This window comes from Thamnophis elegans, chromosome 8, assembly GCF_009769535.1.
Source record: "Thamnophis elegans isolate rThaEle1 chromosome 8, rThaEle1.pri, whole genome shotgun sequence".
In the NCBI taxonomy this organism is placed as follows: domain Eukaryota; kingdom Metazoa; phylum Chordata; class Lepidosauria; order Squamata; family Colubridae; genus Thamnophis; species Thamnophis elegans.
Window position 1 is genome coordinate 14,205,543 of NC_045548.1, and position 22,079 is coordinate 14,227,621.

Consider the following 22,079-nt stretch of genomic DNA (forward strand, 5'->3'; position numbering starts at 1 on the left):
GTTCTGTGATGGCAAAACCTATGGCATATGTGCTACAGGTGGCACACGGAACCATTTCTGAGGGCACGCGAGGCATTACCCTGTCAGCTCCAGCATCCATGTGTGCCCTGGCCAGATGATTTTCGGCCATTCTTTGCCCTCCAGAGGCTTCCCTGAAGCCTCCGGACACCAAAAAAACCCACCCAATACGTAAACTGGAAGTTTGAGAACAGACTTCCGGGTTGCCTGTTGGGCCGTTTTTCTCCCTCTAAAGCCTCCAGAGGGTGAAAAATTGCCAAAAATCAGCTGGCCAGCGGGCGCATGCATGCTGGAGCTGACAGGGCAATGCCTTGTGTGCCCTCAGAAATGGCTCCACGTGCCACACATGGCACGCATGCCACTGGTTCGCCATCATTGCCCTAGTTGATACCCCTGGTCTACATCGTTGCATCAATACTTGGATTTTCTTGGAGCTTTGCTTCTGAATGTTCATTTTCCTGTTTCTCCCTCTGGGACTTTCAAGTTCATTTTACAGTTTAAACCATAGCAAGAAGTAGGAGAAGGCTTAATTTCACACTGAACATTGGTAGAAGGAAGCATTGCTTGGTAACACCTAAAGGGGCAACTTCCTTTTTAGCAGCTTCAGATATTTACAGATCTCAGGAGACTGGAGGGCTTTTATCATTTCACCTTTTAAAAAAGAAGAGAAGAGGGATCCATTGTGTCACTGCACAGTAATCCTCCTGAGCACTATCAGTTGTCCATCAGGCATCAGGCATGGAAAATTAGATGAGTGGGGTTGTGCAAAGTATTCTTTTGATGGAAGAGCAAGCCAGGTGTAGAGAAGGGTGCTCAACATCAATCAATGACTAACCTCTAACATTTGTAGAGAAATACATTTTTTCAGAGTAAAAATTATGTTGCTTTTATTTTATTTTTTATTATAATTTTATTGCTTTCAAAAGATAAGATACAATATGTTAGGTAAGCTCTCCGTTGGGAGAGCGAGTATGTTCAGAGAAGCGTTGTGAGAGTTGTGTTGGAGAACACACAAACCAGCATACAGAGACACTGCAGTTTAAATAGGCTTTTACTTTCATGGAAATAGAGGTATCAGAGTCCATCAAACAGTCCAAGTCATACACGGATAAGACAGTCAGTCATCAATGTCTTTCAGTTAAGGGATAATCCAAATAACATAGTCCAGTATCATATAATCAGTCCGGTACACAAAGTTTGCTAACAGTTGCAAAACTTACAATAGCTCACGGCACTTTCTAACAGCCAGCTTCCAAAAACACTCAGATCAGATCAGCCCAGCATCTAACGAAACAGAGAGCTAACAGTCATTCTAGCTCCCTCTTATGGCCGATTGAGGAAAACAGCAACCAATCACATTTTATAGTATGATTAAAGAAACAGGTATAGCATTGTTACATGATTTATATTTTGCCAACCCAACCGTTAGATTATATTCCTAACATAATACAAAATACAAATAAATAAACAAGAACAAAGAGTAACAAACTACAAAGAAGTAAAAATAATACTGGGTAAAAGAGATAATAGTATATATAACAAGTTTAAAACTAAATACATGTAGTCCTTGACTTATAACAGTTCATTTAGTTACCATTCAAAGTTATAACGCCACTGAAAAAAGTGACTTATGACTGTTTTTCACACATGTCACCATTGTGGCATCTTCCCAATGCTGAAAATTCTGTTGCTTGGCAACTGACTTATTTATGGCGATTGTCGTGTCTCACGGTTATAACTTTGGAACATTCTGACAAGCAAAACCTGATTCACTTAACAATTGTGTTACTAAATTAACAACTGCAGTGATTCACTTAACAGTTGTGGCAAGAAATGTTGTAAAAATGGGGCAGAACTCACTTAACATATGTCTCACTTTGAAACAGAGATTTTGGGCTCAATTGTGGTTGTAAATTGAGGACTATCTGTTGTCCTTGTTGATAAATATATTTTTTTTAAAAAACCCTATTAATTGGTAACCCAAAAAATTACACTAATCTCCAAAAGCCTCTGTTAACAGTCCATTGATGTATGGTATTTTCACATGCAGAAACTCCACAAATGGCTTCCAATCTCTTACAAACTTGTTAAATTTATGTTGCCTCTATTGATTAAAGCATTTGGCTTGAACCACATAAACAAGATCTAGGTGTAAAATTGACTTCCTCCTCCATTAACCAACCTCGTCTTCCGGTATTCTGTAATCTGTTCTTTTATTAAATGAAGCTGATCGAGTGTGAATCTGCTGGAACACATCAGGGCACTTCTGTCCTCTTCAACACCCCTCCAAAATGGAATAAAACAAAGTTGCATGTTGATGCCTGTCCCTTTTTTAGTTCCATATTAATGCCTTGTAGCGTACTCTGTCAAAATCTGATTTTCACCCTGTCCCTGTGCTGCCCAACAGGCCTGTCTCATTCTATTGTATGCGCATAATGCAGCTATCCTCTCTTAAGCCCAAGTGGGCTTTACTGTGAAGAATAAAGTCTAGTCATCAATCACAACAGAACAAAAGTAGCTGCATTTAAAGAGAGAGGGAGGGAGGGAGACCTGCTGGTTGCATCGTGCTTGGCAAATTCAACCCCGAGTATTAAAATGGCAGTTGGTCTTACTTGAACTGCTATTTTCGGGGCTCGGACAGGAGGCTCCAGTGGAAGATATTGACATGCCCATTTTGCCACGAGACTGGGATGAAGCTGAAGACACGCCTCTGTGCTCCTCCCTTCCTTCTCCACTTCATCGAAGTGAGCTCCCCTCAGATCTGAAAACAAGGCACAAAGGAGAACTCCCACCACCCCAGCTATTATACTACCTAGGGTGGGAACTGGAGCCTCCTGTCCCAGCCCCGAAAATAGCAGTTCAGGTAAGACCAACTGCCATTTTCCGGAGCGAGGGACAGGAGGCTCCAGTGGATGGGACCTACCAAAGCTAAGTCCCATGGGCGGGGAACTCATGCTCTGCAATAACCTGCTGTAGCACCCTGCACCTAAACGCTGCACCAGCCGATGCGAACGCATCCAATCTGTAATGTCGGATAAACGGCGATGGGGATGCCCATGTAGCCGCTCTGCAAATGTCCTCTATGGGGGCCTTGGAGGCCCAAGCCGCTGAGGTGGAAGCGCTCCTCATCAAGTGTGCCGTGATGCTGGCCAGCACTGGCAACCTCTGGGATTCGTATGCTAGGGATATGGCTAAGTAGATCCACCAGCTAATGGTGGAAGGTGTTACCCTCCTACCCAGAGACGACAGTTGGAAAGATAGGAAGAGTGCCTCTGACCTCCGGAAGGAGGCCGTCCGCTTCAGGTAAATACGCAGGGCCCATCTGACGTCCAACTGGTGCCACTGCTGTTCCCGTTCCCTAGCCAGATTAGGGCAGAAATCGGGGAAAACCAGCTCCTGGGAATGGTGGAATATGGAATTCACCTTAGGAAGGAAGGCTGGGTCCAACCTCAACACGACCCTGTTGTTGTGGAACATGGATAAGTCCCCCCTAGAGGAGAGTGCTCCAAGCTCTGACACCCTTCTAGCCGATGTGATGACGACTAGGAATACTACCTTAAGGGTTAAGCGTTTCAGGCTAACCGTTCTCAACGGCTCAAAGGGCTCCTCTTTCCATACAGTGGGAAGAGTCCACATGGGGAAATCTATGCCCCACTGGGGGGTGCAGGTTGGAGACCCCCCCAAGGAACCTCTTCACAACAGGAAGTTGGGTGAGATGAGCCTTCGCCCGGGAGGATCGTGAGAAGGGCAGCTAGTTGCCTGTGCACAGTCCCCTGGGCGAGACCCTTGTCTAGGACGTCCTGGATGAATTCCAGGACCTGCAGTACCGAGGCCCTGGTGGGCTCAATCCATTTTTCCTGGCACCAGGAAACGAAAGCCACCCATGCAGAGTCATAGATCCTTGAGGTGGCATTTCTGCGAGAGGCCTCTATGGTTCTAATCACCCGCAGAGAAAATTGAGCTCCTTTTAGGCACTCCCGCTCAACCTAGAGCCGAGATGGCGCAGTGGTTAGGATGCAGTACTGCAGGCCACTTCAGCTGACTGTTATCTGCAGTTCAGCGGTTCTAATCTCACCGGCTCAAGATTGACTCAGCCTTCCATCCTTCCGAGGTGGGTAAAATGAGGACCCAGACTGTGGGGGCGATATGCTGACTCTGTAAACCGCTTAGAGAGGGCTTCATAGGGCTTTCAGCCCTATGAAGCGGTATATAAGTCTAAATGCTGTTGCTATTGCTAACCTCCACACAGCTAGTTGCAGCCAGTGTGGTTCCGGGTGTATCAGCTTCCCTTGGTACAGCTCTATTTCCCCCTCCGGTATCCGCCATGGAGGCTGGACTGACAGGATCTTGAGGTCCACAAACCAGGATCTCCTCGGCCAGTGAGGATCCACCAGGATCAGCTCTGCCTGCTCCCTGACTAGCTTCGGAACTACCCTGGGAAGGAGAGGGAGGGGAGGAAAAGCGTACAGAATTCCCCTTGGCCATCTTGCGTGAAGGGTGTTGACTCCTTCCGTTCCCCAAGCTGGGAACCAAGAAAAGCTGGGTGTTGGCAGAGGGGCAAAGAGGTCCACTACTGGCCGTCCAAACCTCCGGCAGATGCTTTGGAACAGCTCCTGGGACAGGTTCCATTCTCCTTTGTCCACCGTCTCTTGACTGAGCCAGTCGGCCTGATGGGTGTCGATCCCTGTGATGTGCTCCTCCCGGATCGACTTCAGATGTCTCTCTGCCCAGCTGCCCAGCGACATTGCTTCGGTGTGTAGTGCCCTGGAATGCATGCCGCCCTGCCGATTCATGTGGGCCTTGGCCACCATGTTGTTGGTGAGTACCAGGACATGATGACCCTCAAAGCGCCAGATGGATCGCCCGGAGCTCCAGCCAGTTGATGTTATGTCGGAGGTCCTGCCAGGACCACCAGCCCTGCACCAACTGGGACCCCACGGTCGCCCCCCCCCCAGCTGAACAGACTGGCATCCGTGGTGAGAACCAGGCGCTCCTGGTCCCTGAACTTGCACCCCTTGAGCAAAGCTAGGGACAGCCACCACTTGAGGGAAATCTGTACCTGAGGGGTGGCCTCGACCTTGGCTGGTGAGCTGCTGGTGTTGGCTCTCTGGAACAGTAGGAGTCACCACTGCAGAGTCCTGGCGTGCAACCGTGCCCACAGTACTACCTCGATGCAGGATATGAGTTTCCCCATTGGCGCCACATGCTTGGCAAAGCCAGAAATGGCTGCCACGACCTCAGCGCTCTCTCCGATCCCAAGGATACAAAGTAACACTCCCTGGTGGTTAGAAAGGAAAACCACGTAGAGCTACTTACTTAGCGGAGAGCTAGCTATGGTGGCTGCAGAGGCAAGGAGGTTCCAGTAGAGATAGAAATCTCAGGAGAAGTTAAAAATATGTCTCGTCTTTTAGCCGGACTGAGATGAAGTGGAGAAGGAAGGGTGGAGCACAGAGGCGTGTCTTCAGCTTCATCCCAGTCTCGTGGCCAAATGGGCGTGTCAATACCATCCACTGGAGCCTCCTGTCCCTCACTCTGAAAAATATCTTAGTGTCTCTTTTCAAACCTCAGCTACATGGAACAAACAATTAAGGGCTGCTTCCATATGAGCCCATTAGTCTCACGAGTGCCGTTCTGTGCCATGCAAACTGCATAATGCAGCTGGGATAAAGACTTATACAGCTCAGATAATGACTTCTTTGGCTTATGGTACACGGATCTGTAATTATAACTTGGGACTTTAGAAAGCTGTTTAGTCTAAATGTTTAAAAGTTTTGCTCAAGTTCCCCGCTGCATTTGCAATTCTTTGTTGAGGCTGGAATCTGGCTTAGTTTCCATAGAGGCTCATATGTACAGTACTTTGTTGCTTGAGATCTTGTCTTAATCTTTGAAAGCTCCCAGCCTCCTTTCTCCCTGACTTTCAAGACAATTTCTTGTGATTATGGATACCGGGGTACATTTGGATCTAGAATTTTTCACCCTATCTGGCCAATGCTTTGCTTCAATTGACTTTTCCAAGAACCCTAACAAGATATGAAATAGGAAGATTGACAACATTCTGCAGAAGGATGTAAGCTCTGTTTGGGTCAGGCTTGTTTGGAATATCTTGTTTCCAAATTCAAATTATTTCGCCATTACTTTATGGGCAAAATCACAGGAAAGCCTTAATTCTTGCAAGATCTGATGTGCTGTTATCATTGCTGGAAATGAGATTCAACAGTGCAAGAATACATTTGCCTCTTGACAAGGAGGGAGTTGATCAGTCTCTTGTGTGTTGCTTGTTTCATGGTTCTTCCAATGCAATTTGACAAGAAAATTTCAGAAGCTAAAGAAGAGAAGCTACTCCTTTTTTTCTTAATGGATAGGCCACTTCCAGAACAATGACAAAATCTGGCTCAATTTCTATTGCTCGGCGTATATTTTATATTGCTTAGTGTATCTTGTATGCAGGAGCTGGGCTGATTAATACAACGTGGTCATTATCATGATAATGATAATAAAATAAATAGTATGTCACCACTGCGTCACCTTATCTTTATGTTGATCAGGGAGCCTGGAACAACTGTGTAACTGGGTTATGCAGTTTGGATTAACTTGATTAAAATGTCCATTTCCCCTTCACTTGTCCCGAATGTGCTTTTTCAAGAGGCAACTGGACTTTCTGGTTTTTCTTTGGAGACATTTCACTTCTCATCCAAGAAGCTCTTGAAGCTGAAGAAGCTTCTTGGATGAGAAGCGAAACGTCTTCAAAGAAAAAACAGAAAGTCCAGTTCAGGGGTGGGTTTCTCGCCCTGTTCCAACCGGTTCAGTTGGAACGGGGCCGGCGGCGTCCTCGTGCACACGTGCGGTGCACGCATGCGCACTAGCATCTGTGCGATGCTCCAGCTGCTCCTGGAGGATCGCGCAGGCGCTGTATGCGTCCTGCGCATGCGTGGAAGCGCAGAACTCGTCAAAACCGGGTAAGGAGAGTGGGCGGGAGGGTGGGCCCTTCGCTGTTCCCGGAAGTTACTTACTTCCGGATTCGCCAACCAACCGGTTCGCAGGGACCGCCGCGAACCGGTTGAAACCCACCCCTGGTCCAGTTGCCACTTTAAAAAAGCACTTTGGGACAATCATGACATGGGTGACTGAGAATTCCCATAGACATTTCTCTTCACTTATTAAATATTGAAATGTGGATGAAACAGGGAATTATTAAGAAGGTGGTTGGGCTATAGCTGCAAAGAACTTGAAAGAAGTGGATTATCTAGACCTGTTTCAGTCAGGTTTCAGTATAAAGACAGCCTTGATTATTCTTGTTGGTGATCTGACAATTGCAGGATGGAGATAATGCATCCATCCTTGTACTCCTTGATTGCTTAACAGCTTTGGATACTACTGACTCTGTTATCCTTTTGGACCAGTGCCACGGATCCTGAATGTGGGGGACATGGTGTTACAGCAGTTCTCTTCTTTCCTTTAAGGCCAGTTCTAGGGGGCTTTGGTGAGGAGAAGTGGTCACTCTGTAAGCCTCTCCTTGTGGGATCTCTCTGGGCTTGCATGACCCGACAAAAGCGCGCCCAACAACAGCGCGCCGACAAAACCATTGCGATAAAACCGCGATGTCAACAGCACGCCCATAAAGGCGCGGCAACAAAAGAGCGCTGGCACAAGCGCCATTACGGTTAAGGTTAGGGTTAGGGTTAGGATCAGGGTTGGGTTTAGGGTTAGGTTTAGGGTTAGGTTAGGGTTAGGTTTAGGGTTACCTTTAGGGCGCGCTGCTGTTGGCGCGTTGTTGTTGGCGCGCTTCTGTGCTCATTCTTCGGCGTGATTTTGAACTCGCGCTTTTCTCCCCGCAGTTTTGTCGGCGCGCTTTTGTCAAGCGTGCATTTGTCGGTGAACCCTGGGCTTGATGTTCTTTCTCCTCTTGTTCAACATCTATACAAAAGGTATTGAGATCATCTGCCAGTTGGAGATCTGGTATCATCAGTAGAGGAAGGGACATACATTTAGGAGGTGGTTTTCAGAAGGAAGAACATAGAAGAAGATTGAAATCTCTCCTTTCCATGCATGCTGGTTGAGACTTCCACATGCTTGCTTGGGAACAAGTCTTCTTATAACAGAGCCAGAGTATTCTGTAATGAGTTTCCTGCCCACAGTAGGGGAAGGACTAGAAAAAGATGCCATGTTCCTTCCAACTTGAGAGAGGACAGTTTCTTTTTCACTACTGGCTCTGCTTTGTTCTGAAGAACACATATATCCACGGAGTCTTCCAGATATTCATACAACTACCAGGCTTACCTTTTGATGGGAAGATGTTGCAGAAAGAAGTTCCGAGCAAGAAATATGGACCTTCTGAATGTAAGATCTTATTTTGGGATACAGCTCTGGTATATTTAAAATGCCGTAGGATTTACTGCCCACGTTCAACAGGAGAGATATCTCCTTTATGTCTAGTTTTCTCAAATGTCTCTTCATGCAACTCTCTTTTTGCTCAGAACTGAAAATCCTGCTTGTATTTTGCCAGGAAGAATGTTCTGCTTCTGAGCGGAGAGGCAGTTCAGTGAGGAATGGAGCATGGGGTGTCTTTGAGGATTGGACGAGGCCCTGGGGGGTGGGCACTGCAGGCTACAAGTGAGTGTCTTTCAGCTCAGGGGCTGAAAATCCGGCATGAATTTTGGCAGGGGACATTTTCAGCTCCTGAGTGAAGCCCCCCAGTGTCCCCCTCCCTCCAAGGCACCCAATGCTCCTTACCTGGGACTCCATTTGCTTAATCACTCACGACATGAAATTGCTTAATGACTAAAACTGGGAGTGGTTGAATTGTAGTCGTAGCAGTCACATGGGTGTCTTCCTTAATAACAGGTTTGGTCTGGTTCCAGCTGAGTTGAGGACTACCTCTATTTGATTATAAAACCAGTCTTGATTCCGTTAATGTTTGTTTATTGCGTGGCACGTCAAAACCGCGGTCCACTAAAGCGCGCCCGATTAAAGCGTGTACGTGACGTCATCAGCAGCGCGACAAGAAAGAAAAAGGGCGCTTTAAAAAGCGCTTTTAAAGCAAGCCGATTCACATAAAGGTAAGGGTTAGGGTTAGGGTTAGGTTTAGGGTTACGTTAAGCGTTAGGGTTAGGGTTAGGTTAAGGGTTAGCGTTAGGTTTAGCGTTAGGTTAAGGGTTAGGTTTAGGGTTAGGTTTAGGGTTAGGTTAAGGGTTAGGGTTAGGTTTAGGGTTAGGGTTAGGTTTGGGGGGGTTAGGTTTAGATTTACGCGTTAATTTTAAGTTTACCGTTCACAGCGTGCTGTTTTCGTCGCGCTGTGATGACATCACGTACGCGCTTTCGTCGAGCGCGCTTTACTCTACCGTGGTTTTGTGGTGGAACCATTTATTGCATTAACTTTTGCAATGAATTTATTTTTGTATAAACTGCTGCTTGGCTTTCTTTATTATTGCTGGCACTCAAGTAGTATGAAAATAGACAAGAATTCCATTTGGGCTAGGATGGATTGGCCATTTCTTTTTGCTTCTAACTGCAAATCAACCAGACAGTGACAAATACTCAGGAGATTCCTTTGATGACAACCCATTGTTTGGGAAGTAAAGGTATATAAATCTACTTTCTTAGTCACTATTTGTAGCACTGTTAACCTAAATTACTTTCATCTTATTTTTTTCCTTTCCTCTTTCTCTCTTTAGCTTTGTAGTTGCATTTGAGTTGTCTGCATTAAGTAAGCAGGTCAAAGTAGATTACTGTATTTCATTGTTTAAATATTGCACTAATAAGTAGATTAAGTTCCTGTAATGAAGGATTGTCCTGGCTGGTGTGTTAGTGTTTTCTGTGTGATAGACAAACATTAGAAGCTTCTAAATCTACTTAGCATCTGAGTGATAGGAAAGTTCAAAGCAACAGAGAATATAGTTCAAGAAGTAGAGACAAACACCAGCTATGAGATAGTCTGTTTGGCACTATACTAAGTAGGGATGTATCATTGCTGCTCACTAGCCTTTAATTATGGAAAAAGGGACGGAAATAACCTTTTTTCATTAAAAAAAAACAGTTGGGAGCAGTTAAAAGTATTTGGCCTCAGTCTAAGAATGGTTAACTTATAATTCACAAAGTATTTTGGCATGTAGGGCCTGTGGATATGTTTCAAGTTGATATATGCTTTCTACAAAGTCTCTTAATGTATATATGCTTAAGAGTTGTTTTCCTGCCACATATTTGAGACTTGCGTGTTATCTTTTAATTGTTACACTCAGTGATCATTACATGCCTTAGCTTTACAAGCTTTGGACTTCACAGAATCCTTTTTCATTGCTTTCCGGTCTGGGAAATACTCAATGACAGCTAGCAAACAATTAAACTTCCATTGTTTTGTATGATTGCAGTTTAAAGTATGTAATAAGAGTTATTTTCACTCTTCCTGATTTTTAAGGGCACTTAGGTATACTTAATCTCTGATGGCAAATAGGCCTGCTCTGTTTCTGTTGTTTTTATGTTCTGTTTTTGGTTTTTATGCAGATCATTCCTCTGTTAATATATATGGCTCATATATTAATATGGTACAGTATATCAGTTACTTTTTCAATAGTAATTCTGTTTGAATTTTAAGTATTCTCCTCTTTATTTAAGAAATTTCTTTATTTAAGAAATCTCCAGTGTGTAAGATTGCAATATACACACCACATTCCTGTTTTTGTTAGAGTGTGTGTGTGTGTGTGTGTGAGAGAGAGAGAGAGAGGGAGGGAGGAAGAGGGAGAGGGAGAGGGAGAGAGAGAGGGGCAGGCTGAATCTGTGGATGGATAATTTTATTGGACAGAACATACCTCCTTGGTAGTAACTTCTTTATTATTTTCTTATCTCTATGGTTGGTTTATCTTTATCCTATATTCTTCTTGCTGCTGAGTCCCCTTAAAGTACCACTTAACAAGTGACATCTCTTGTGTACATCTCCAGTTTTGTCTCAAAGCTTGTATAGTAACTTGTTTCTTCATGTTTGATACCTTTTAACATCCCTGAACAGTGCTGTAAGTTGAGTGTTCTTTATTGGCTTCTATTAACTCTTCCAAGTATTGTGATCAAAGCGAAGACTATACAGTAGTAAATTTCTCATGGACATTCTTCTTGGTTGTCCTCTTATAGAAGCTTTTTCTTAACCATCCAGCCATTCTTTCTCATTTTTCCCTTCATTAATTTGCCCTAATGTCTCCATTAAGAGTCTGCAGCTCTAGTTGAGGGAAACTATATTCCGTGGGAATGTCATAAACGTTGTCCTTTTCGTTGTAGCAGGAAAATAGTGCATGCTTTGTTATTAGATTGATTCTCTTTAAGGCAAACTAAGGAATAGCCTCATCTTTGGGCAGAAGCATCTGGGGATAATAAAAGGTGATTCATGATACTGGCATTTATAGCATAGGACTGTGCATGCTTTGAAATGATATGGAACAAAAGCTTTGAGTTTGAGTAAGCATAACATTTATCTGCCTATTCACAAAAGCACCAGGTTTTTTTGCACATTTCTGGTGAACACGAAAAAAGGATGTGATTGCTTTAATAAGATGAGTCACTAAAGTCTAGCTTTTTACAATTTGGGGAAAGACGGCAATGAAATAGAATTTATAAAACAAACCAGGATGGGCATCACAAGAACAGATTGTTGACATAGGAAGCAGAATACCTAGGGGGAAAGTAGACGTATTGCAATAGAAAGTGTGTTGGATATGTTCAGTTGCCTTAGTATTTCAAAAAATAATAAAGACGGCATATAAATAAATGTTTTATAAAAGGTATGAAATCATTCTAACAACATTGATCCTGCTTTTGGGGTAAGAGGAGTAAATTCATAAAATTAAGGGAAAAACATTAAGAGAAACTGCTACATTATGGTTCATTGTTTGATCTTTGAGGATTAAATTATTGTGCAACTCAGTTTAACACTGAATTAATTTTCATATTGTTAGCTGCTCTTTTAAAATCATAAATGTCACTACAGGTAATCCTCAATGAACAACTGTCTTTGTTTAGCAACCATTCAAATTACGATGGTGCTGAAAAAAATAATTTTATGACTACCCCTCAAACTTACGACCATCACAGTGTCCCCTGCAGTCATATGATTGCTACTTGAGCACTTTGCAGTTGGCTCATATTTATAAACATTGCAGCATTCCTGCTGTCACATGATTACTAATTGTGAACTTCCCAGCTGGCTTCCAACAATCAAAGTCAATACAAAAGCCTGCAATAAAATCAGGTTATGGTCACAAGAAGTCTCGCTTACTGACAATGGGCAAGTTGCTTAACGACCACAGCAGATCTGACATAAGTCTGGCATGGTCATGTGGTGTTTTATTTAACAACCGCATCGCTTAACAACTTGCATTGTGGTCATTGAGGACTATTTCTAGTACAAAACTCTATGAAAATCAGTGATGGGTTTCAAACATTTTTCGAACCTACTCTGTGGGTGTGGCCTCCTTTGTGGGAGTGGCTTGCTGGCCATGTGACCTGGTGGGAGTGGCTTGCCAGCCATGTGTTTTCTCTCTCTCTCTCTCTCTCTCTCTCTCTCTCTCTCTCTCTTTCCTTCCTTTTGTCTCTCTGTTCCTTTTTCCTTTTTTTCTTTCATCTCTCTCTCACACTTTTTCTTTCTTTTTTTCTTTTTTCTTTCTTCCTTTCTTTCTCTTTCTCTTTCTCTGTGTGAGTCTGTGTGTGTGTGGGTGTGTGTGTCAGTGGTGGGTTTCAAAAAATTTTGGAACCTCTTCTGTAGGTGTGGCCTGCTTTCCGGGTCCAACGGTGGAACCTCTTCTAACTGGTTCGGAAGATTTGACGAACCGGTTCTACCAAATAGGTGCGAACTGGTAGGAACCCACCTCTGATGAAAATGTATATGCTGCATAAGGATAAAAAGGATCAACTGAGAGCTACATTTGCAGTCCTAAGAATCCTGAAACATGGTCATTTCTCCCTTCTTTTTTTCCCCCCTTGATCCTAGTTTGGAGCAGAATTTCGAAGATTTTCTCTGGATCGTTTCAAGCCAGGAAAATTCGAAGATTTCTACAAACTTCTCCTTCACATCCACCATATTTCCAACATGGTGGTAATGATAGGCTACGCGGACATCCACGGGGATCTTCTTCCCATTAATAATGATGACAACTTCTTCAAGGCTGTTTCCAGCGCAAACCCGTTGCTTAGGATTTTTATCCAGAAACAAGGTGAGTTACAAATGTTGAAAACTTAAATGACTTCATTGTTTTTTTTCTTCAGCTGAAAATAGAACCAGAGGCAGCTACTGGGGGCGGAGGAGGGGGGGAGATATCAAGAGGGGAGCTGTAACCATGGTCTTCATCTATACATTTTACCCTTTCTGTTGCTCCCAACGTGGTCCCCCTGAATAGAGTGCTGGGCTTGATGACTTCCCAAATAGGAAGCTTTAAATGTGGCAAATAAACTAGGCAAGTGAGAAAAATACATCAGACAAAAGACAGTAGCATCTTAACATTTCTTCATAGCATGCCCTCACAATAATTAGCATATTTTCCTCATTAATATGGCAAGTGTCATCCTCTCGCTGGTAACTGGCGAGAACTGAGTATCCTTCAGAAATTGTTCCTTTGTATATTTAGAAAGGTGCTTAAAACTGAAACAACCACTAAAGTTTGCAGAATGCTGTTTGCATAAACAAATAACATTGGAAATTACTGTGCTTCGCGTCTTATGAAAAGCAAGGATAAATTTCGCTGGTATATGAGGCCAGAAAAATTCTCTAGCCTGTATAAAGATGTGCTTCAAGTTAATGTTGGAAATGTGAAGGGTCATTTTATTGTCTTTGATGGATATGTAGAAAAGCTTTAAAAAAAATGTTGGGCTCAAATGGGATTCAGAGGATTTTAAAGATTGGCATTCAGCTGAAACCAGAACCTGAGACTGAGCCATGAAACACTGTTTTTATGTATTAAAACTACAGTGGGATTACTGTATGCAGAAAGATAGAAAGTTTTGGCAATCACACAATGGAGGAATGGTGGGTGAAGATGACAGAACTTGCCAAAATTGCTAAATTGACTTGTTTTATTAGAGAAAAGACAAAATCTACACTTGTGGATGACTGGAAATCCTTTATGGACATTTTGCATTAAAAAATGAACCTGATTTTTGGTTTTGATTATTAGACAGGCTAGATCAGTTATGGCTAATATTTTTCAGTCGGAATGCCCAAAGCATGTGCCCAAACCCCTAAAATGCAATGCACCCCCCGTGCATTTGTGCCCCCACATATACATACGTGACCCCCCTGCACATGCCCCGCCCCTGTGCATGCACGCTCCCTGCATGTGCCCAACCCCCCCTGCATGTGCGCGTGGCCCCCTCTGCACACGCCCCCCCCGCACATGCACGGCAGAGATTTGAAGACCAGCTGGCCAATGGGATGCGCATGTGCGGCGGAACTGAACTGGGGTGACGGCTCGCCTACCATCAGAGAGGGCGTTGCCATAGGTTCGCCATCACGGGGCTAGATTATAGGAAGGAGAGAGTCATTAGGTAATTTTATAGAGTGGTTAAATTATAATTGTAATTATAACTGGTGTGAAGAAAATCAGAAGCAACTTCTTTATATTTTTTTTATTTTTTGCATTTAGCTTTTTCTTTTCTTACTTTCTTTTTCTTTTTTTCTTCTATTTTAGCTTGTAACAGCTCTTGCTATTGTTGTTAAAATTTTCGGTAACCATTATGTATAAAAAAAATAAATAGGGATAGAATTCCGTCTCCTGAGATTGCTTTGTCCTTCTATAGTAATAAAATAGAGATTTTATTTATTTGTTTTATAATACATGCTACTATTCTTAGAACTTTTGTTCACATACTTTCTACATTAGGGATCCACGGTGTTCCTGTTTTGCTTGTCTTGATAGATTTGTTTTTATATTCCTGGGTGAAACACGTCAATTACACAAAACTGAATTAAGAACCCCTTCGCACACTGCCATATTCCACAGACATTTATGGAACACTGCTTTTCTTCCCCTTCATCTCCAATTGGTTCCACCCTTAAGGTCACAAATGTATATGACAAAAAGCAGGTATTGATGGCGGGAGGGGAAGGCTTTATCCCCCCCCCAAAAAAGCATTAAATAAGAATACCAAGTGTTGTGGTGATGCCATTGGAAAGGGACAGGCAGAATTTTGAGATACGTTGCATTTGTGAGGAGCAAATCAATGACGTATAAAGTGTAAAGTGCTGGACTAGAACAGGGGCCTCTAAGTGTGGCAACTTTAAGACTGGAGTAATTCAAAGAATTCCCCAGCCACCCATGGCTGCCTAAGGAATTCTGAGAGTTGAAGTCACCAAGTCTTAAAAGTTGCCAAGTTTGAAGATTTCTGGACTGGGAGATCCAGGTTCTAATCCTTCGATAGAAAAAGAAGCTGACTGGGTGACTCAAGGTTAATTAATCTCAGCTCCAAAAGAAGATCAAATTCTGCAACAAGCCAGCAGAAGTGCAAGTCCTCCATGGCGTCATAACCTGATCGATGGTTTGGCCATATGTTCCTAAGTGAACATAGTGCAGACAATTGCACTCTGCAAGCAAATGGCATAAAACACTACAGTTAAAAAAAACTCATTGTACCCTCCCAAATTAGTCTAAAAACCTATTCTATTAAAGATCTATTTCTGGGGCTTTCCCCTCCAGAATTAATTTATTTGATTCATAGAGATAAAATCTTCATTGTTCTTTGCTAAACAACTACTGTACTTTTCGGAGTGTAAGACACACACACACACACACACACACACACCAAAAGAGGGTGGAGGCCATTTTTGGCCTCCCAAAATCCTGCCCTGTGCATCCGTTTTTGCATGCAGAGTGCTCCTGGGGGCTAAGGAGAGCAAAAACTGGACGTACGGAGGCCAAAAACTTTTTTTTTCTTATTTTCCTCTTCGAAATTTTGGTGCATCTTATACTCCAGTGCATCCTATAGTCTGAAAAATACGGAACCTTGTTTATTTCAGCTTGCCTACAATGCTGGAAACTGTGGCTCCTGATGTTGTTAAAATGAAGTTGTTAAAAAAAATGTCTTAATGTGCCAAGAATAAGGAGGCTTGGATAGGTGATAGGTTAGGTAGCACAATGTGAGCACCCTTACCTTTGATCATCATGGTTTGAAGGAAGTAGAGGAGGGGGACGCAACCTGGCCCCCGTGGTCGGGGTGTGCCAGGTGCAGGCCACGCCCACCCCAGCCCCGCAAAGGGAAAAAAAACCTCACAAAATATCATGTGACAGTGTGACGTCGCAAGTTTGACACCCGTGAAGTAGAATATATGCAGGTAGTCCTCGACTTATAACAGTTCATTTAGTGAGCGTTCAACGTTACAATGGCATGGCACTGAAAAAAGTGACTGACGACCAATTTTTCACACTTATGACCATTGCAGCATCCCCAAGGTCATGTGATTGATATTCAGATGCTTGATAACTGGTTCATGTTTGCAATGGGTGCAGAGTCCCAGGATCACGTGATCATCTTTTGTGACATCCTGACCAGTATAGTCAATGGGGAAGCCAGAATCACTTAAAAACTAATTTAACAACTGCAATGATTCACTTAACAAATGCAAAACGGGGCAAAACTCACTTAACAAATTTCTCACTTAGCAACATAAGTTCTGGGCCCAACTGTGATCAAAAGTCAAGGACTACCTTAATAGATCTATAAGGCTTTTATAAAATTTGAAGATCTTGAAAATATAATTATGTTTCTCTTTCATATTCCCTTACCAGCCATTTTAAATGTACAGCTGTCATATTCAGCTTTACTTATTTCTAGCGTAAAACCTATTCTGTATGATAGGGTAGTCATTATTTGCAAAGGCTTGCCAAGGCTTAACTTTGGACAAAAATGTGTTCCCAAGAAAATAAAAAGGCTTTTCTTTCCTCTTGATACCAAATCAAAACATCCCTTTTTCCTCCAGGAATCGGAACATTTATTTTTTCTTTTAAGTGATTTTCTTGGCTTGAATGTTTTTTTAATCTTGGGGTTGTATTATAAGATAAATAACACAAGAAGCCAGTGCCCTATCCTGCGATCTTTGGTGGAGAAATAGTTGTTATTACACTTAAAGCTGGCTGCACTTAAATGATTAGTTACTTTTTGTGAATTTTAAGATCAAAGGCTTTAAAGAACTCCAAAGCTCTCAATGGGTGTTTCTTTGCCAATACACTTTGCCTTAGTCTGTCTGTTGTTGCTTGATACACCAGCAAAGCAGATTGTAGCCGGATTACTATATTGGACCAATATTCTTCTCTTATTTCAGAGCCAAGGGAATACACAGATGTCCTGCTTTAGGGCCTCTCTTTCCTCCCCCCCCCAGCCCCCACCTGCTCTGCAAGCTGAGGCCATTGATGCTCTTAATTGCAATTGAAATAGATACCTTTACGCAGGTGGTGAAGTTGATAGAGGCAACACGCAACACGAGTTTCAATCCCGGCTGAGTTTTATTGGACAACCTTGGGTCCAATTCTTTACATTTAGCCTTTTGTCCTCTGTCTGCCTAAAAGGGACAATGTCTTGTCTCTTATGATTATAAGGAAGGAAATGCTATCTTGCATGAGTCTTGGGGAGAGGAGGAGGAGATGGAGCTGTATCTAAATACAACAGGACATATAGTAAGTGAAGTAACACTGGCTGGATCTGTAAAGAAAGATTTCAGTGTTTTTTTCACACACCTTCCCCCTCCCCCCAGGAACAATTCAGCAGACTGGAATGCAGAATCTTCCTCTCTACTTAAATTTGTAGGCAGATTTTTCTTCGTATTGTCCATAGTGGGAAAGACCCAGATAGCCTAAATTCTGATCTAGATGCCCATTGGATTGATTTTTTTTTTGAAGTCATGTGTTTTGCAGATGAGGAAATTATCGTGTATCATAAGAAGCAGGTACTTAAAAACACTCAGAGCAGCTCTTCTTCATGTTCAAAATTGTTTGAAGCATTTTGCTTACATTTACCACTTAGGAATACAAGTAGTACTTTGTGTCATTTCAGTAGCATCTGACACATCACTTGGGGCATTGAGTTTAGAGTATCTATTAAATCCTTCAATGGCATCCTTGCTTCAATGTGCCAGTGCTCAGTGGAGACCTATGAAATTTTGATAAGCTGTGTGAAATGAGGCAGCAAGATCCTGTTTTTGGATGCATGAGCCGATTAGCTTATGGGTGAAATTCTTTGCAATTTGCTTCCATGGTATCCTCCACATGGATTGGTTATTAGCACCCATGAACAATAATTTGACTACAATATTAAACAAAGATATTTTCTTTTGTTTTTGTGGGGATGTTTAGTCCTGCATGACAGGCAGCTGTTAGAAAAGCCAGTTTTATCAGAAGGAGCGAGAAGGCTGGCCTTTATCAGAAGGAGAGATAATTACCAGTCTTGGACCTTCTCATCCATCTGAAGCTAACCTAACTTCTCTTTGTTCTCCAAGGTGGCAGGTCAGCAAGATTATTTTGCATCACAAAATGAGATTTGCCAGAACTTATCTGGCAGCTTTAGGAGTCCTCTCCCCACTTGCTTTGGGCAACTGACTGAAGATAGATAGCAATTAAGACACTGGAGATAGTTTAATGGACTACCTCTTAGGGCCTGGTTGATTTATTGGCAAGAAGAAAAATGTTTGCTTCTCTCATCAGCTTAAGGGAGTATATTTCTGATTAAAGAGTGGTTTATCCCATGCCTGTTAAAAAAAAGACCCACGGCTTACATTTATTTTAATGTGGCTTGCCTCTGTGCGTAAATTAGAAAAACAAGTAATTTACTGGCAGCCAATCAACATAATTATAAAGAGGAAAGTTTTCATTATTGAATTTTAAATTACACGACTGTCTCTCCAATTAGAGGCAAGGAGCTATTGGTCCTCTTAAGAGCTGTTCCACTCTAACTCACAGCTTCTCCAGCCAGCATAGCCAAAGATAATTCCTGGGCTTCTAATTCACTGGTATCTGCTGACCACCATCTATGCTCAGAATTTCTAGACATTTTAGGAATCCACTTAATATTTCAGTAGAAAACTTGTTCAGCAGATCTAGAAAAGCATGAATGTAGGCATTTGTCCTATGGGATAGGGGTCTCCAACCTTGGCAACTTTAATTCTGGCAGACTTCCACCAGGCTTAAAGTTGCCAAGGTTAGAGACCCCTGCTATGGGACACCAACAAAGCTTTGCTGGCTGTGGAATTCTGGGAGTTGAATTCTGGGAGACCCCTGTTGTGGGATACCAACAAATCTGCCTGGCATAACTGCAGATGGTAAGACATTAAGCAGAAGACCTATGTAAAGGCATGCTGGTGCCTTGATGAAAAGTCATGAAAAAGGTAACAGATGGGACATTTAAATATACTGTACATTTGGATTTCTGACTATAGGACGATTCTGTAATCCTTCATCCAGTGCAAGATCAAAGATTGAAGTGCTTAGTGGTCCTTCAAGCAGATACCAAATAGTTTTGGAGAAATCTAAAGAAAATATTTTTGACCCCTTTGGGTCAACTGTATTTTGGAAAAATGTCTATGGAGATTCTCAATACATTGAGAATTCTGGAAAGGCTGCTTTAATAAAGAATGAAAAAGAAGTTGACTATTCAATTATCCAGAATTTTAGTACTGATAGAGGAGATTTTTAGGATTTGATTTGCAGCAGGTTGCTCTGTTGAGTTGGGAAGCAGCTACATCTGTTGCTTGATCAAATGGTTTTGGACTTTTAGCTTTATTTTTCTTGATAAATGTGAATCATCAGGAGCTGAGGTCAACTTGAAGACAACTTTATTTTGCTTGATAAAGGCTGTTCCAAGTATATCAGGCCCAGCTGAATAAAGCTATTCAAAAGAGGGTGACATCAGTTGGTTCATCAAGTTATTTTTAGTTAAACTAATGTCTACATTTTAAATAAGAGGAGACATGGGCATCCCAAATGTCAAAGTACTGAAGGGAGAGAAGTCTTCCATTAACCTCTCTGAGAACTGTGCTATAAAAGAGAGTTTTGTCTCAGGGAATTTTAAAGTAAGCCTTTATCTCGATTATTTAAATAATGCTACTCTTCTACATTGCCAGCAGTTGGAGCAATTTCTGCTTTGGAGTTCATTTAATTGGGTCCCATTCTTTTACAGCTAAAACTGTAGGAGTCCCTTAATTGTTCTAATAAAGGCATGAATGGGCCTGTTAAAATGTTCCTCTTTCCACAGCCCCTGTCAAAGCCGATTGAAAAGTATAAACAGCAGTGGAATGCAGGAGATCTTTTGAGTTTGGACTGCACAAATTCTAGACAATCAATTATTTTTCTGCCTGGTGAATAGCTAAGATGATTATTCAGGAATTCTGTTTTTTCCAACACAGCCCACTCCTTTACTGAGAATCAAACAAAAAGTATTTACTTGGGGATTTCTGTGTTGTCTCCATTTTATTTTTGGTTTCCTTTTAGAAAGTTAAGTGAGAAAAATGCATTGGCCGCTCAACACCCCCCCCCCCAACAGTTTTGTTGGGGGATGAGGGTGGGAGGCCTTTGTGTCGGCTTTTGTGTTGGCCTACAAAGCTGTCTTAGAGAATCAAGACATCTATTCAGTAACAAAAATAATTTAGCAACACTAAAGGTACGTGTAGAGAAGGGGGAAGAAGTAATGATTGCAGACATTGGGACATAAATATTTGAATTGTCACAGAATTGGTATGCGGTGGGAAAACTGAAGGCTCTCCAGTTTGTTTCCCAAATTGCATTTTCTTCTACCGCCCCCCCCTCCTCTCAACCCTCCCTCCAATTGTTTTTCGGTCACCAACCTTATTATAGAGGTAACTTCTGCTGAGAAAAGTAACCGGAGAGGTGAGTAGGGAGAAAGGGAATCTTGTATTTGAAATCAACCTCGTAAGGACTTTTGCCACATTCCCTTTTTCATCATTGGCTCTGCCTGAGATTTAATTAGCCTTTCGGGTTGTTTTCCCAACTTGGATGAGGTTGGCAACAGAAGGGACAGTTGGTCGGCAGTGTAATTGTAGGCTAGAAGAGTGGGAGGTGGATCTGTTTTTCTCAGTTGTGCTTGAGCTTAATGAGATATCAGGAGATTGATCTTTGTTTACTTGCAGATTTATTAATTAAGCTGAGAACATTCTTTTAAAAAAAAAAAAAATTCTGACGGATTGTGATTAGTTCCTAAAAAAGGACAATGCGCAATTCTTGGTCAGACAAGTCTTGAAAAGGGAGTTTTCAGTAATTGGCTAAACAAAAGACAACTTTGCCTTTTTTTTTTTTCGTTTCAAAAGTTTTATTTCTTTTAAGGCAAACATTTCATCATTCCTCAATCAGTAAGACATCGAAGTACAATTTTTTGTATGTCAAAATAATTCTAGTTTACCACCAAATTCTTGTCTAGCCTAATATATACCCCTCCCTCCCTCCACCCTCTCCCCCAACCCCCCTCCACCTCCCCCCCCTCGACTTCCCAGAACCCGTACACGGTATGGATTTCTAACAAACACAGTCTAAAATCTGTTGAGGGAAAAAAAAGAAATAAAAAAAAATTAATAACATTCTACATTGACCTTAGCTGCTTCTTGCTGAACCAACTTTAAACAATTTAAATCATTTCTGATCTTAAGCATAGGCTAACTGGAATTTCTTGGTCCCATATTTATTTTGTATATAGTCAATCCATTTTTTCCAGTCTCGTTTATATCTCTCATTTGAGTGACCTTTAAGATATGCCGATATTTTAGCCATCTCGGCTAAGTTTGTAACTTTCAAGCCTTTTTTTTTAATGGTGGAAAAATAGTCCAAATTTAGAGGTGCTTATGACCGCTGCTGATTCGTGAAGGCATTGTAAAGCAGTTCCTATAGCTATGATGGCAAACCTAAAGCCATGTGTGCCAGAGGTGACACACAGAGGCCTATCTGTGGGCACCCGTGGCTTCGGCAGCTGTTCTTCATGCGTGTTGGCCAGCTGATCTTCACAGCCTGAAAGCAGCCCCAAAGACGGACATTTTCCAGGCTGTTTTGGGGACTTTTTCGAGTGTTTTTTTTGGGGGGGGACTTTTTGGGGCTCGGTTT

At 42.3% G+C, this 22,079-nt stretch overlaps 1 protein-coding gene across 1 annotated transcript in view; it reads left to right on the forward strand.

Annotated features, from left to right (window-relative positions):
• PARD6G (par-6 family cell polarity regulator gamma) overlaps window positions 1-22,079 on the forward strand; it is a 98,210-nt gene that overhangs the window by 19,454 nt on the left and 56,677 nt on the right. Inside the window, 1 exon segment of the mRNA XM_032223487.1 lies at window positions 12,986-13,208. Coding sequence (XP_032079378.1) covers window positions 12,986-13,208 — 223 coding nt within the window.